Source organism: Nematolebias whitei, chromosome 11 (assembly GCF_014905685.2).
Source record: "Nematolebias whitei isolate Nwh7 chromosome 11, NemWhi1, whole genome shotgun sequence".
In the NCBI taxonomy this organism is placed as follows: Eukaryota; Metazoa; Chordata; class Actinopteri; order Cyprinodontiformes; family Rivulidae; genus Nematolebias; species Nematolebias whitei.
Window position 1 is genome coordinate 40,239,116 of NC_056508.1, and position 12,261 is coordinate 40,251,376.

Here is a 12,261-nt window from a genome sequence, read left to right on the forward strand (position 1 = left end):
ATTAACTAATTGCACACAAAATAGAATTTGATGACTCATATTGCCTGCATGTTCACAAAGACTACAAGAACTAATGAACTTTAATTTCTTTTCTAGTCTGCTTATTGGCCTTTCAACATTTTGGTTGGCAAAAAACTGTGATTATGTTCATACGTAAACAACCCTCACATCAGGCAATGCATGTTTCGTTTTACCTTGATGAGATACATAAAATATAAGATTTTTATATAATGAATAATAACTCGACCCTAAAATGATGTGCAAGTTAAATTTAAAATGCTTTAATGTTTTGGCATTTTGATTCAAGAAATTAGTGGCATAGCAGGAACAGATGATGAGCTCAAAACACAAAATGCCTGTAAATATTAATTTGATAAATATGATATACTAAGAAATATAATTTCAGATTGATGTTTGTTCAGAATATTTCTATAAAAATTTACTTCATAGCAAACATGAACACTTAAAAACCAAACAATAGGCAATATAAAAATAGTTTATTATAGTAAGGTAAACATGGCTTTGCATTGTTGGTCAGACACTGTTCTGGTTAAGACCAGACGAGTCCAGCAGAGGGTCAGGTAGATGTTAGGTGAAATTGATGACTGTGTGATCTCTGGGGGTCAGAGTTTGATTTAGTGGCAGCCATGATGTGGAGTCAGACAGAAGGGCATTCAGACGTTTGTACTGCTTTTTCGACTGACGCTTTCCACGCAGCAGACGGAGGCAGTTCAACAAACCCAAATCTATCAGCAACTGGAGGACAAGTAAAAAAATGTTAGTTTACGAAAACACAAAGAAAATAGTTGCAGTTTTTTTTTATGTACATTTACTTGTAAATAGACAATAACAGCAAAGTGGCAATTATAAAGTAAGCAAAGTACTCTTAAGTGCCAACTCACCAAGACAAGTTGACAATAAGACAATAATGAGATCAGCAACAGTCCAATAAGGACAAGCCACAAATATAAAATGTCACTCACTTCCACAACAAAACAAATCAGGAAGTTGAGAGCTGCCACAGCACCGAGCAGCATCTTAAAGTTCATATCGGTGAAGTTGTACAACTCAAGTACTTGGCTGAAGAAGGGACCTGGATACAACACCAGCCAGGTCATCACAGCAAAGTGGATTAACAGGATGCACAGGAAGACCACTAGAAGGATGACAGAATAATTACTTATAGTGGTAAATGGAACAAAATGACAATAAATAAGTAGTTTTCAAAGTATAAACCTAAAATGTCTCATTATGCTAAATCCTAATTTCTAAACATGACTCACCGTTGTGGTAGAGAGGCTTCTTGTGAGGGTAACTCTTGGTGACCACCACTGCTATAAAGATATACTGATAACCGGACAAGTTAAACACACAGGCGTTCTCCATGTTGGGAAGATTTTCTTTTCCAAACACTGTTGAATTGAGTGGGATATACCTGAAAAATGAAGTCAAGTGTGGATCAGGTGGTTGCTCTTTTTTTAACTGGAGACACTGGATTTGATTGTTAATTCAGAGAAAATTACAAATAAAATTCTTTACAACATTGTGAACCCTCCTGTGGACCCTACACCTGCAGGAGGCACAATTCCGAGCTTATGGAGTTACTGGTCTGCTTTAAGATGACGGTGTGACCTGGATGGTCGTGAATCAGAGGAACCGCCTGCTAAGTCTGATGGACTTCTGTGCTACTCGTGGTATGTCCTTCAGGAACATCAAGTTTTAATATAAAAGTATCCACAAGTGCATGTTTTATCAGGACACCATGGGTTCCTGTTTAAATTTATAACTTTGTCATCAGAAGATCAGAGCTGAGCGGTCAAATGATCACCATTAAAAAAAGGATAGATCAGGATCAGGCATCAGAAGAGGATACTATATTGATACAATGCACCCAACAGTCTAGTGAGGGTGTGTTTGGAATATCTGGCAGATCAAATCCCACCTCCAGCTGACTTTTTTTTGTAGCCTTCTGAGGGAGTAAGGGGACATAAAGTCAGAATGGTCAATATTCAAAGCCTCCATTGCTGATGAAGCTGTAGAGAGTAGCGGTCAGTGAGTGCAGGTCATTGTGAGGATTAGGTTTCCTCAGTTTTTCTGTGTTTGTGTTTATTCTTATTCTTGTTTACCCGTTTATTGTAGTTTCAGGTTTCCTGTGTTCCCTCCTTAGTGTATGATGCTGCACACTCCCCAGGTGTTCCTGTTTAGTGATTATGTCTGTCGGCTATTTATTGTGTTCAGTTCCCTTCCTGTGCGCAGCAGCATCGACTACACTAGGTTGTTGAACGCCCGTGTTAATGTTAAGGGTTAGTTTTAATTAGGTTTATGGGTTCTCTGTAGATTGCCTCTCAGCGAGCAGGTCCTTGGTTCAAACCCAGGTCCAGGGGCCTTTCTGGGTTGAGTTTGCATGTTCTCTCCGTGCATGCGTGGGTTTTCTCCGGGTACTCCGGTTTCCTCCCACAGACCAAAAACATGCATGTTAGGCTGATTGGTAACTCTAAATTGTCCCTAGGTGTGAATGAGAGAGTGAATGGTTGTTTGTCTCTATGTGGCCCTGTGATGGACTTGCGACCCGTCCAGGGTGTACCCCGCCCCTCGCACAGTGATTGCTGGACATGGGCACCAGCGACCCCCGTGACCCAAAATGGAATAAGCGGGTAAAGATAATGGATGGATGGATGGGTTATCTGTAGATATTTGTGTTTTTTTTAGTTAGATATCTGAGGCCGGTGATATTCTCCCAGACTTATGCTTTTGTTTAATAAAGATATTTCTGTACATAACGTGGGATCTGCACTTTGGACTCATTCCTCATGGCCTTGAGAGAACTGTGACAGTCATAGGAGTAACCCTCCAATTTTGTAATGGACACTTGATGTGGTCAGGTTGAAGGAGGAGTCATGAGTTTGGTCAGCTTGATAGGTATGGGTGGACAAAGTGGACCTCGGCTCCGACTCAAGCAAAACGCTAGTATGGGGGAAGAGTTTGGTCAGATTGTGGAGCAGGACTTCAGGTGAGTGTCAGAGGAATTTTGGTCATTGTTTAACTACTATGGCTGAGAATGTTAACTGCCCATGAACCGTGTATTTGAGTTAGCAGGGAGAGCTGAATGAGGAGCTGATTTGATCCTGCATGTGCAGCTGGTAACTCCAAGGTTGCTCAGAGTCTGTAAGCTGGAAGCCAAGGTCTTTGTGACCTGTAGTAGCTGATAAGCCTTATAAAAAGCACTTATTGTATACTGTCCGGTGCAGATCCTCGTGGCGGGGTTTCAAGCATGTGACTTTGTACATCTGTGTAAGCCTGTTGTGACTATCTGTCCTTGCAAGTAAACTCGGTTAAAAACCTTCTCCTGTCGTTGTGCGTGGCTCCTTTAAGTAAGTAAGATAATGTGAGGATATTTTTATCCAACAGTGAGTCTCAAAAAGCGATTTTGTCAAAACGTCAAGTAGTTCAGGTTGAGGAAACTGCTTTGTCAAACCTGTTCACAAGAGGAGAGTCTTGTTGAACTGTGGATAGTCAAGTGGTGTAATTTGAGTTGCTCCTGTACACAACGGACAATGGAAGGAGGGAAACTCTCACATCACTGGAGCGGAGGTTGTTAAGGTTGTCCAAAAACAAACAGGGCTCCGGGAATGGATGAGTTTTACCCAGAGTTCCTCAAAAGCTGCTGTTGTGCTATCTGGTTGATATGCCTGTGCAGCAATGAGCGGAGGTTGGGCACAGTGCCCTTGAAATGGCTGATAATGATACGATAGTGGTTCCTCGTTAAAAAAGGGAACCAGAGGGTGTGATCGTATCACACTTCAACCTCCCTGGATAGTCTACACTATGGTGCTGGAAAAAAAAATCATACTGACTGTAGAACCAAAAATTCAAAAGAAGCTTCATTTTGGTCATGGACCAACATTTGAAGCCTCAGTGATTTCAGGGTGCATAAGTTTCTCCAACCAGCCCTAATGGGTTTAAATGACTTGCAGAACAACCGTGTCAGCTGGGGGTGTCCTGTGACGAGTACTTTGGGATTATGGGGTTTGGGGTACCCTACTAAGAATGATTTGACCCCTGTGCAACAAGAATGAGAATTTGGTTTGGATTGCTGATAATAACCAAAAGACTGAAGAATGAGATAGTGACTATTAGGGGCTGAAAATGGTTTCCTCCACAGAGTGTCTTGACTCTGCCATGGGGACGGGACAACAAGTTCAGCGTAGAGGTGATTGCGGAGCTCAGTTGAGGTGTTTTGGGCGTCTGGTAAGGATGCCTTCTAGACACCTTCCTGAAATGTTTTACACATGCCTCAGTTTAAGACCTCAGAGCAGACCCAGGAATCACTAGATATATTGTTTTGTGGGTGGTTTCCTCTACGTCTCCTTGGAGGAGGAGGTAGGTAGAGAGAAAGAGGTCTGGAAATTTATGCTAAAGCTATTGGATGGACACATGAACAACATTTTGATTGAAAATAAAAGGTTTCAGTCTTTGAACTAACCACTCCTGCATTCTGGTGATGAAGAATGCAGACAGCTGGCCCAGACCAATCAGGCAGGTGTGAATGAAGAGGCTGCCGAACACAGGCAGGGACAGCAGACTGGCTGGAGGTCTGCTGGGGTACAACTCCTCACTGGGGCCTCCTTTTCCCATAAACAAGGCCAGCAGTGTCACAAAGAACAAGTCGAAGAACAGGAATTGCAAGTCAGCCAAAGTTGTCCTCACCTGAACACCAATATAAAGCAATCATTTAAACAAATGCTTCTAAAAATGTTCCTACAAATGTAATTAGGGTCAAAATAAAGTTGTAGTAATATGGCAACCATTAAAAAACAGCAGGTAAAACAGAGAATTAAATCTACTTCATGGTGTGAGGAGCTCCTTCACTGCTACTTACTGTGTTTAGGATGAGGACGGAGCTGAACTGAATGAGACTGTACAACGCCATGTACCTGAAGAGACTGAAGGATGTGACCAGAGAACATCTGCCCTCTCTGAACAAAGAAAGTAGAAGTGTTTGAATTAAAACGTTTTGGTTAGACGTAAAAATATATATATATATATCAAATTTACTCAGTTTCTGTGCTGTTTATTTCACCTGATGAGCAGCGGCACGCAGCTGATGTTTTCAGTCTTGGAAGTAAAAGGTGAAGCGACTGAAGCTTCGGCCTCAGACAGGGAAACTCCAACATCAGCAGCTTTCAGGGCCCCGCAGTCGTTGGCCCCGTCCCCACACATGCCTACTCGATAGCTGCAGAAGATTTTTAAAAATAGTTGGTACCTTACTGAAAGTCAAACAGAAGCCAAGGCTGTCTGGCGCTGTTCAACTGTATCAATACTACAATTCTACACAAATGCGTTTTTTCTGTCACTAAAGAAACATCTAAGGCAGGTGTTATCGACAACATTTGCTCCGGTGTTATCGACAACATTTGCTCCAGATAGATATTTGTGGGTTGTTTTTTTTTTAGCAGACAATATGGAAGTTAACAATGAATTATTCAAGACAGGGTTTGCTTTATACAGGTCAGCTCTATTAAGCACAAACGTGAAACAATAACTTCAATATTTATACATTTGCAGTGTACTTCTGCTAACAACTCGATTAACGTTCACTGAAAACTAACTTCACAGCTGTAGAGGATGTAGAGGACACCGCTGTTCAGCTCACAGATGAATGACTCACTTGTTAAAACTTATTAGCTTAGCATAGCAACCTCCTCCTTCTTTCAGCTGTTCCGTCTTCAGGGGTCACCTCAGTCCTCCACCTCACTCTGTCCTCACTCCAACTACCTCCATGTCCTCTCCAACTGCATCCACATATCTCCTCTTTGCGTCTTTTTCCTGGCAGCTGCATTTCTGACATCCTTCTACCAATATACCCACTGTCCCTACTTTGAACATGTCCACACCATCTCAGTCTGGCCTCTCTAGTTTTATCTTCCAGTTCAGTAACTGGCATAGCAACCACTGATCATTATTTTCTCATTTACCAATTTACCAATTTGGGAGTTATAAAAGATTTCGAAGGCAAGACACCAATGAATTAAGCATTCAGTGGGATTTCATCAGGTATGAACCCATGCAAGCACTCTAAAACGCTCAACTATTATTAACCCTTTCAGAGCTGGGTAAAGACTGACTCCTGCATCAGATTGTAAAGAATTTATTAATTTTCTTGCTGTATGGGAACAGCCATAGAAACATGCTCTAAAATCCACTTCCTGTTAAGACTACATTGCATTTTCATAAAACAATGCATCTATTAAATACCAACTATCAAATGTTGTGGCTGCAGAAGAATAAAAGCCACCGAGACTTTGATTCAACACTTCGTTTTATTCCAAAGTTGTGTCCTTTGGGTTCAAACATGAACTTACTTCAGTTTCTGCAGCTCCTTCACCAGTTGAGCTTTTTGGTCTGGGGACATGCGCGCAAATACGGTGGCTTTCATTAAAACCTGTAATAACGTCATGTCATTGTTGGATTAGCAACAACAAGTATGTTTCCTGGGATTTTGCAGCTCACATTACCTTTGGAAGGTATTCAGGGAAGTGGTCACAAAGGGCGGCAAAGGACTTGCCATTAATCGCCAGATGATAGTCAAAACCTCCCTGATACAAACTCTGTGAAGAAGCAGAAACAAATAAAAAGAAACTTAATTAATATCACTGAAAACTAATATAATTATACAGTTTTGCATGTACCCATGTGTATGTACAATCATCCTATTTATTACTGAGTAGAGCTTAAGACAAAATGTTTTTTAGAAATACAACTCGTTTATATTTCCAGACTCCTTTCAGTTCCACCGCAGATGTGAACCTCTCTGAACACTCTCTCTCCTTGTAAAATACATAACAGCAGAGTTGTGTCTGAGAAACACCAACCTGACCCATGACCTCTGCGGACCACTGGGCAGCAACTTCCTCTTCTAGGCTGAACCTCAAAGTGGGCCAGGACTGAGTCGTGTGGGGAGATGCGATGACAAAAATCACCTTTTCATCAGATCCCACCATCCCACAGCTCCTGGCTACATTAACAGCTGTTAAAATGTTGTCTCCTGTGTAAAAGATGCAGCGTAAAATGGTCTGCTATTAAAAAACAAGGCCAATTATTGTCTTAAAAATAAAAAAACAACATGTTCTCACCAGTGACCATAATGTTGCGAATTTGTGCCAGCCTTAGGATGTTAATAACTTCTGCACTTTCAGGTTTTACAAGGTTCTTCATCATGAGTAAGCCCAGGAACTGCAGGTCTTTCTCTACATCGGCACTGAAAGCCATCACAAAGTTGTATTGATTTACAGTATGCATCAACTTTTAAAGGGGATAAACCTTTGTGGGTCTCACCGTTTCATATTCATCAAGTCAGAATTCACATCTACTGGTTTACAGGCGAGTGCAAGAACCCTGAGGCCTTCGCTGGAGAACGTATGCAGTGTGCTGGAGAAATCTGGTGGCACTGGAAGCACAAATTATCTGATTTCATATTGATATTCTAAGATTTTTGATAGACTAAAGGCAGCTTTAAATCTATATTTGTAAATTAAAAAAGGGCTAACGATTTGCCTGTTGAAACATGTGAGGGAAGACTTCTGACTGAACCTGTATCAGCTCTACAGAGACTGGTCACCATCTCTGGGGAACCTTTGACGAAAGCCCGAGCAGAGCGCCCCCCGTGGGCCACCGTCACCACGCTCATCCTCTGCAGGGCCGAGGAGAATGGAAACCTCTGAACAATGGCCACTGCTTCACTTGAGGCCTAAAAACAACAAGAAAAAACAAGACAAACTGCATAACTTCAGACAGATATATATGTCTTCAAAATAAGATTACCAGAAATACACTGCTTAACTGGATTTAAAAAAAAAAAGATACATGGTGTCTTCTTTTACAGCTGCTGGAAGTCAATTCTTATGATGTTCTAATGATTCTTATGATGTATTTTAGTTGATGTTTTTCTTAGTTCATTTCTTAGATGTTATTATTGTTTTTCTTTTTATTGTTGGATGTAACTGGGACCCTGTGTACATAATTTCGCTCTACCACATGTACCACATGAGGTGCGAATGACAATAAAGAATCTCTGACTCTGATAAAATCAAAGAGGGTCAATACATTTTCTTTACTCGCTCTTCCATGCAGTCACAGGAGAGCTGGTGCTCATTACCCAGCAGTCAGTGTGCAAGAGGCAGGGGACACCCTGGACAGGTTGCAAGTAGACCTGTCACGATAACAAATTTTGCTAGACGATTAATTGGCTCAGAAATTATTGCGATAAACGATAATATTGTTTAAAATTTGTCAATAATTAGTAATCATTGTCAAATTTAAAAAGAAATGTTTATTTGTTTTGCATGTAGTACATTTTTTGACCACCAGATGGCAGTATAAGACTGAACGGAAGGATGGATAGTGAGGGAGCGAGCAGCGTGTCTCTAAGAAAAATGGGAGGGAGGTCCCTTGACGTGACATGGGCTGTCTCTCTTCGGTTCTCAAAATGGTGGACGCTCTGTGTGGTTTGAACTATTTAGTATAGCATTTTTCACATAAAGCTTTTAATGAACAAATAAATAAATCAGTAAACAAGTTCTCAGCTTCTTTTTGCAGAGAAAATACATTTTTACACGAAGGCACGGATTTCAACCGTGATTTTTGGAGCTTCAACAAGATGGAAGTTTTTTCCCCCCCGAGGTCAGCCTGTTAGCTTAGCTCGTAGCTTAGCTTCTCAACTTAGCTGCTTTTAACGATCTAAAAACACGATTTTGGACGATTAAAATGGATTTTAAAGAGAAAAGAGAAAGGGAGGGGTCAGTGAAGAGCACTGGAGTTGAACCTTTTGTCATCCAGTGTCTTCAGTAGAAAGAGGGACACAAAAAAATGATAAAGCTGATAAATGAAAATGATCAACCTCATTTTAATTTATCATGCGATTAACTTGATTTATTATTTATCGCGACAGGCCTAGGTTTAAGTTGCATTAGCTTCTAGATGTGTCTTTGTTTTAAGCTACTACGTAATTACAAAGTTAAGACTCGTCAAAATTATTATGAGCCTTTGAGAAATAAAAAAAAAATTAGCTGGGTGATAGAAGGCCAGCATCAAACAACCGGTTTAGTATCTTCAACAAAGTGAGCAGCTAAAACTTGGAACTGAAGCTGGAATGGAGAAAAGGAATGGGTGCTGAAAAGTTAAAACGCTTCACAACAAAAACAGCGTGGCTGATGCTGTACGAGCAGCAGACGATGACAGGACGCGACGCGTTCCTTGGCAGTTCTGCTGAAGCTGAATAAATTACGAAAGATGGACAACAAATTAAATTATTAATTAAAAAGATTCAGAAGTGGTTACCTAAACATAACATTGTAAAGTTTGATAAGCTGGGGAAAAAAAAAACAACTTTAAATCAAAATTAACTACTTCAGCAAGTGTTTGTGTCAAGATAAAAGTGAGTGAAAACAAATATAAACAAGTGTAATTAATACTGATAAAACAGACGGTTAAAGTGAATAGAGTAAAGAAACGGGCTTTAATTATTAACTGGTGGGTCAGTGTTTTTCCCTCATGTGTTTAAACTGCAGCTTCTGGTATGCATTACCTCATCTCAGTTACTTGCATTGCTACATAAACTAAAAGTGAATTTTTATAACTTGCCTTCAGCCTTTTTAGACAACAATTCCTCAGTTCTTGTTCGAAGCAATATTTGGGTCTTGTCATCTGACTGCGCCTGAAGTATTTACCATCCTGTTCTGGGATTCATTCAGTTGAGTTTATGTCTGGGAACGAACACACATGCTTCCTCAGTTGGGAAAAAAAAAGAGAGACATCCGCCTCGATTTGTTTATTTTGGACTCGTAACTTAGTTAACAGCTGTTGTCCCTTCTGATTTTGTGACAGTGCTGCTGAACTGCTTTGGTTTGTGTTAACTACAAAATAAAACCTGTTGTTTTTAAATGACAAAGACCTTTTTGCATCAGTAAAAAGACACTGAAGTGTGAAACGCGTTTATTTATGCGTGTTAAAATTTAAACTCACGTGTCCATAAAAATGAAGCTTTTGAATTGGAGATCTCATGACGGTCAAAACTTTGTGACCTCCATATTCTGCCTGTACAACATCTCCATCTCCCTCTGGCTCCTGGAGAGTCTGAGGAATTAGAAACAAAGTTGAAATAATGATTTTCACATTGGTATATACAATATGAAATGTGCATGCAAGGTTATGATGATCAGTTATAAATAAATTTATCAATATAGGTATCTTCAGCTTCTTTTGGAAAAAAAAAACAAAAAAACAATTAGGCAGCGTATTTGTTTAACGCACTAAGTTTAAACGTCTCTAAATAAATAAAATCAGATGCATAGTACCATACCCAGCCAGTAGACTCGATCATTCTGAGCTCCAGAGGGTCTCCGAGAGGCTGACCTCGCAGAAGTGTGACAGTGTGACAGCAGGCCAGGGCAGATTGCATGTAACCTGGAGGCAGGAGTTTGGGGTCTGGGACCAGTTCTGAGAAACCAGCAGATCCTCCCTCCACCACTCCCCACACATCCAAACCCTCTTCTGTCAAAGTTCCTGTCTGGGAAAACAAATCCGTGTCAGTTCTACTTCTGCACATCAGCATGTGAACAAGACTCATTGAAATGTAGCAGATTCCAGCCTCACCTTATCAAAACAAAAGACCGACACCTTGCCACAAATGTTGATGCGTGGTGGACTAATGCAGAAAATATTGCACTTCTTTAGCCTGCTTTGGGCGTAAATGGTTCCTGTGGTGATGGCAGCAGGCAGGGCAGGAGGCACCGTTATGGTCACAATATCCAGGCTTCTAATAACTAACTGCATCCAGGTCACCTGAACACACCGAGCCACAGGTCTGTGTTGACAGTACTGGCAGGCCAGAACAAACATTTTGTACTTACACTGTATTACTTACATTGGCTTTGAGGAGGATCAAAAAGATGTAAATGGTGCCGGTTAGAGCTAAAGCAAAAAAAGAAAAGAAAAACGTTTTGAAGATCTGATTATTTCACCTGCAAATAAACTTTATAACTTTTTTTTTGCACTGTTGATTACAGAGGCCACTCTTTATTCACTGATCCGAGTGGTTCAGTTGGTAGAGCTGTTGCCTCTCAGCGAGAAGGTCGCCGGTTCAAATCCCGGCCCGGGACCTTTCTGAGTAGAGTTTGCACGTTCTCTCCGTGCATGCGTGGGTTTTCTCCAGGTACTCCAGTTTCCTCCCACAGACCAGAAACATGCATGTTAGGCTGATTGGTAACTCTAAATTGTCCCTAGGTGTGAGTGAGAGAGAGAATGGTTGTTTGTTTCGTTTGTCTCTATGTGTCCCTGTGATGGACTGGAGACCTGTCCAGGGTGTCCTCCACCTCTTGTACAGTGATCACTGGACATGGCCACCAGTGATCCCCGCGACACAAAAAGGAAGAAGCGTGTAAAAGATAATGGATGGACGGATGCCGATTAAAGAAAAAACTGTTGGTTAGTTATTGATGACACGTACCAATGAAACCAAGAATGAGAAGGAACTTCATGGCATCTTTGTAAAAACGAAAGTTCATTGGCTGAGGGTACAAGATGGAGCTAACCAGGTCACCTTTAGCTGTGAAGAACCCTGCAGACCAAACAGAAACAAGAGGTTGATGGAGAACAACAAGACAGTTATAAAGCTTTTTGTTTTATTGCCATGCTTGTATATGTATTGCCTTATATTCCATGCATTTCCCACATATTTACAGAAGCAAGGACTAATGATGTGGTGTCATTAGTAAAACTGTGCATGCCATCATGTTAGTGCTAACATCTGTGTGTTAGTGTTAATAAAGATTTCTAGGGTAAATAAACTAAAAAACAAGAACCCATTAAACATATTCACATACACTGGCATCAACCTTAAAAAGACAGAGACAAGTTACTGCTTCTCTACTAACCAGTGCTTGTTACCACGGCAACAGCACCGCCGCCTCCGAGCCTCCCTCCTTTGGCCTGAATGATGTGAGTACCACAAAAAAGAGTGTGTCTGCGCTCAGTGTCTGAGCTGTAGGTCCGGTCATCAGCTGGCAGCGAGGTTTTCAGCACAGGAACGCTTTCACCTGAAGACATTAAGAACAAATTTATGGACCGATATCTTGCTGAGAAAATTCAGACACATGAGGATAGCTGTAAAATGAATTTAGCACCACAGAAACAGTTAATGACCGATTTTAAAATTAAAATGGCAAGCCCAGCTTTATGATTAAAAATTCTAACTATGTAAAACAA

At 40.8% G+C, this 12,261-nt stretch overlaps 1 protein-coding gene across 1 annotated transcript in view; it reads right to left on the minus strand.

The window, feature by feature from the left end:
- Window positions 1-482: 482 nt before the first annotated feature.
- Window positions 483-12,261, minus strand: part of LOC119417142 (polyamine-transporting ATPase 13A2) — a 32,068-nt gene continuing 20,289 nt past the window's right edge. Inside the window, exons 12-29 of the mRNA XM_037684352.1 lie at window positions 11,931-12,092; window positions 11,504-11,614; window positions 10,922-10,968; window positions 10,651-10,839; window positions 10,358-10,564; window positions 10,021-10,131; window positions 7,591-7,747; window positions 7,336-7,447; window positions 7,134-7,258; window positions 6,873-7,045; window positions 6,516-6,608; window positions 6,363-6,442; window positions 5,081-5,233; window positions 4,880-4,976; window positions 4,484-4,707; window positions 1,284-1,435; window positions 984-1,156; window positions 483-756 (exon numbers count right to left, since the gene is read on the minus strand). Of these exons, the coding sequence (XP_037540280.1) occupies window positions 589-756; window positions 984-1,156; window positions 1,284-1,435; window positions 4,484-4,707; window positions 4,880-4,976; window positions 5,081-5,233; window positions 6,363-6,442; window positions 6,516-6,608; window positions 6,873-7,045; window positions 7,134-7,258; window positions 7,336-7,447; window positions 7,591-7,747; window positions 10,021-10,131; window positions 10,358-10,564; window positions 10,651-10,839; window positions 10,922-10,968; window positions 11,504-11,614; window positions 11,931-12,092 (2,534 nt within the window). The 3' untranslated portion in view covers window positions 483-588. The remainder of the gene's footprint in view (window positions 757-983; window positions 1,157-1,283; window positions 1,436-4,483; window positions 4,708-4,879; window positions 4,977-5,080; window positions 5,234-6,362; window positions 6,443-6,515; window positions 6,609-6,872; window positions 7,046-7,133; window positions 7,259-7,335; window positions 7,448-7,590; window positions 7,748-10,020; window positions 10,132-10,357; window positions 10,565-10,650; window positions 10,840-10,921; window positions 10,969-11,503; window positions 11,615-11,930; window positions 12,093-12,261) is intronic.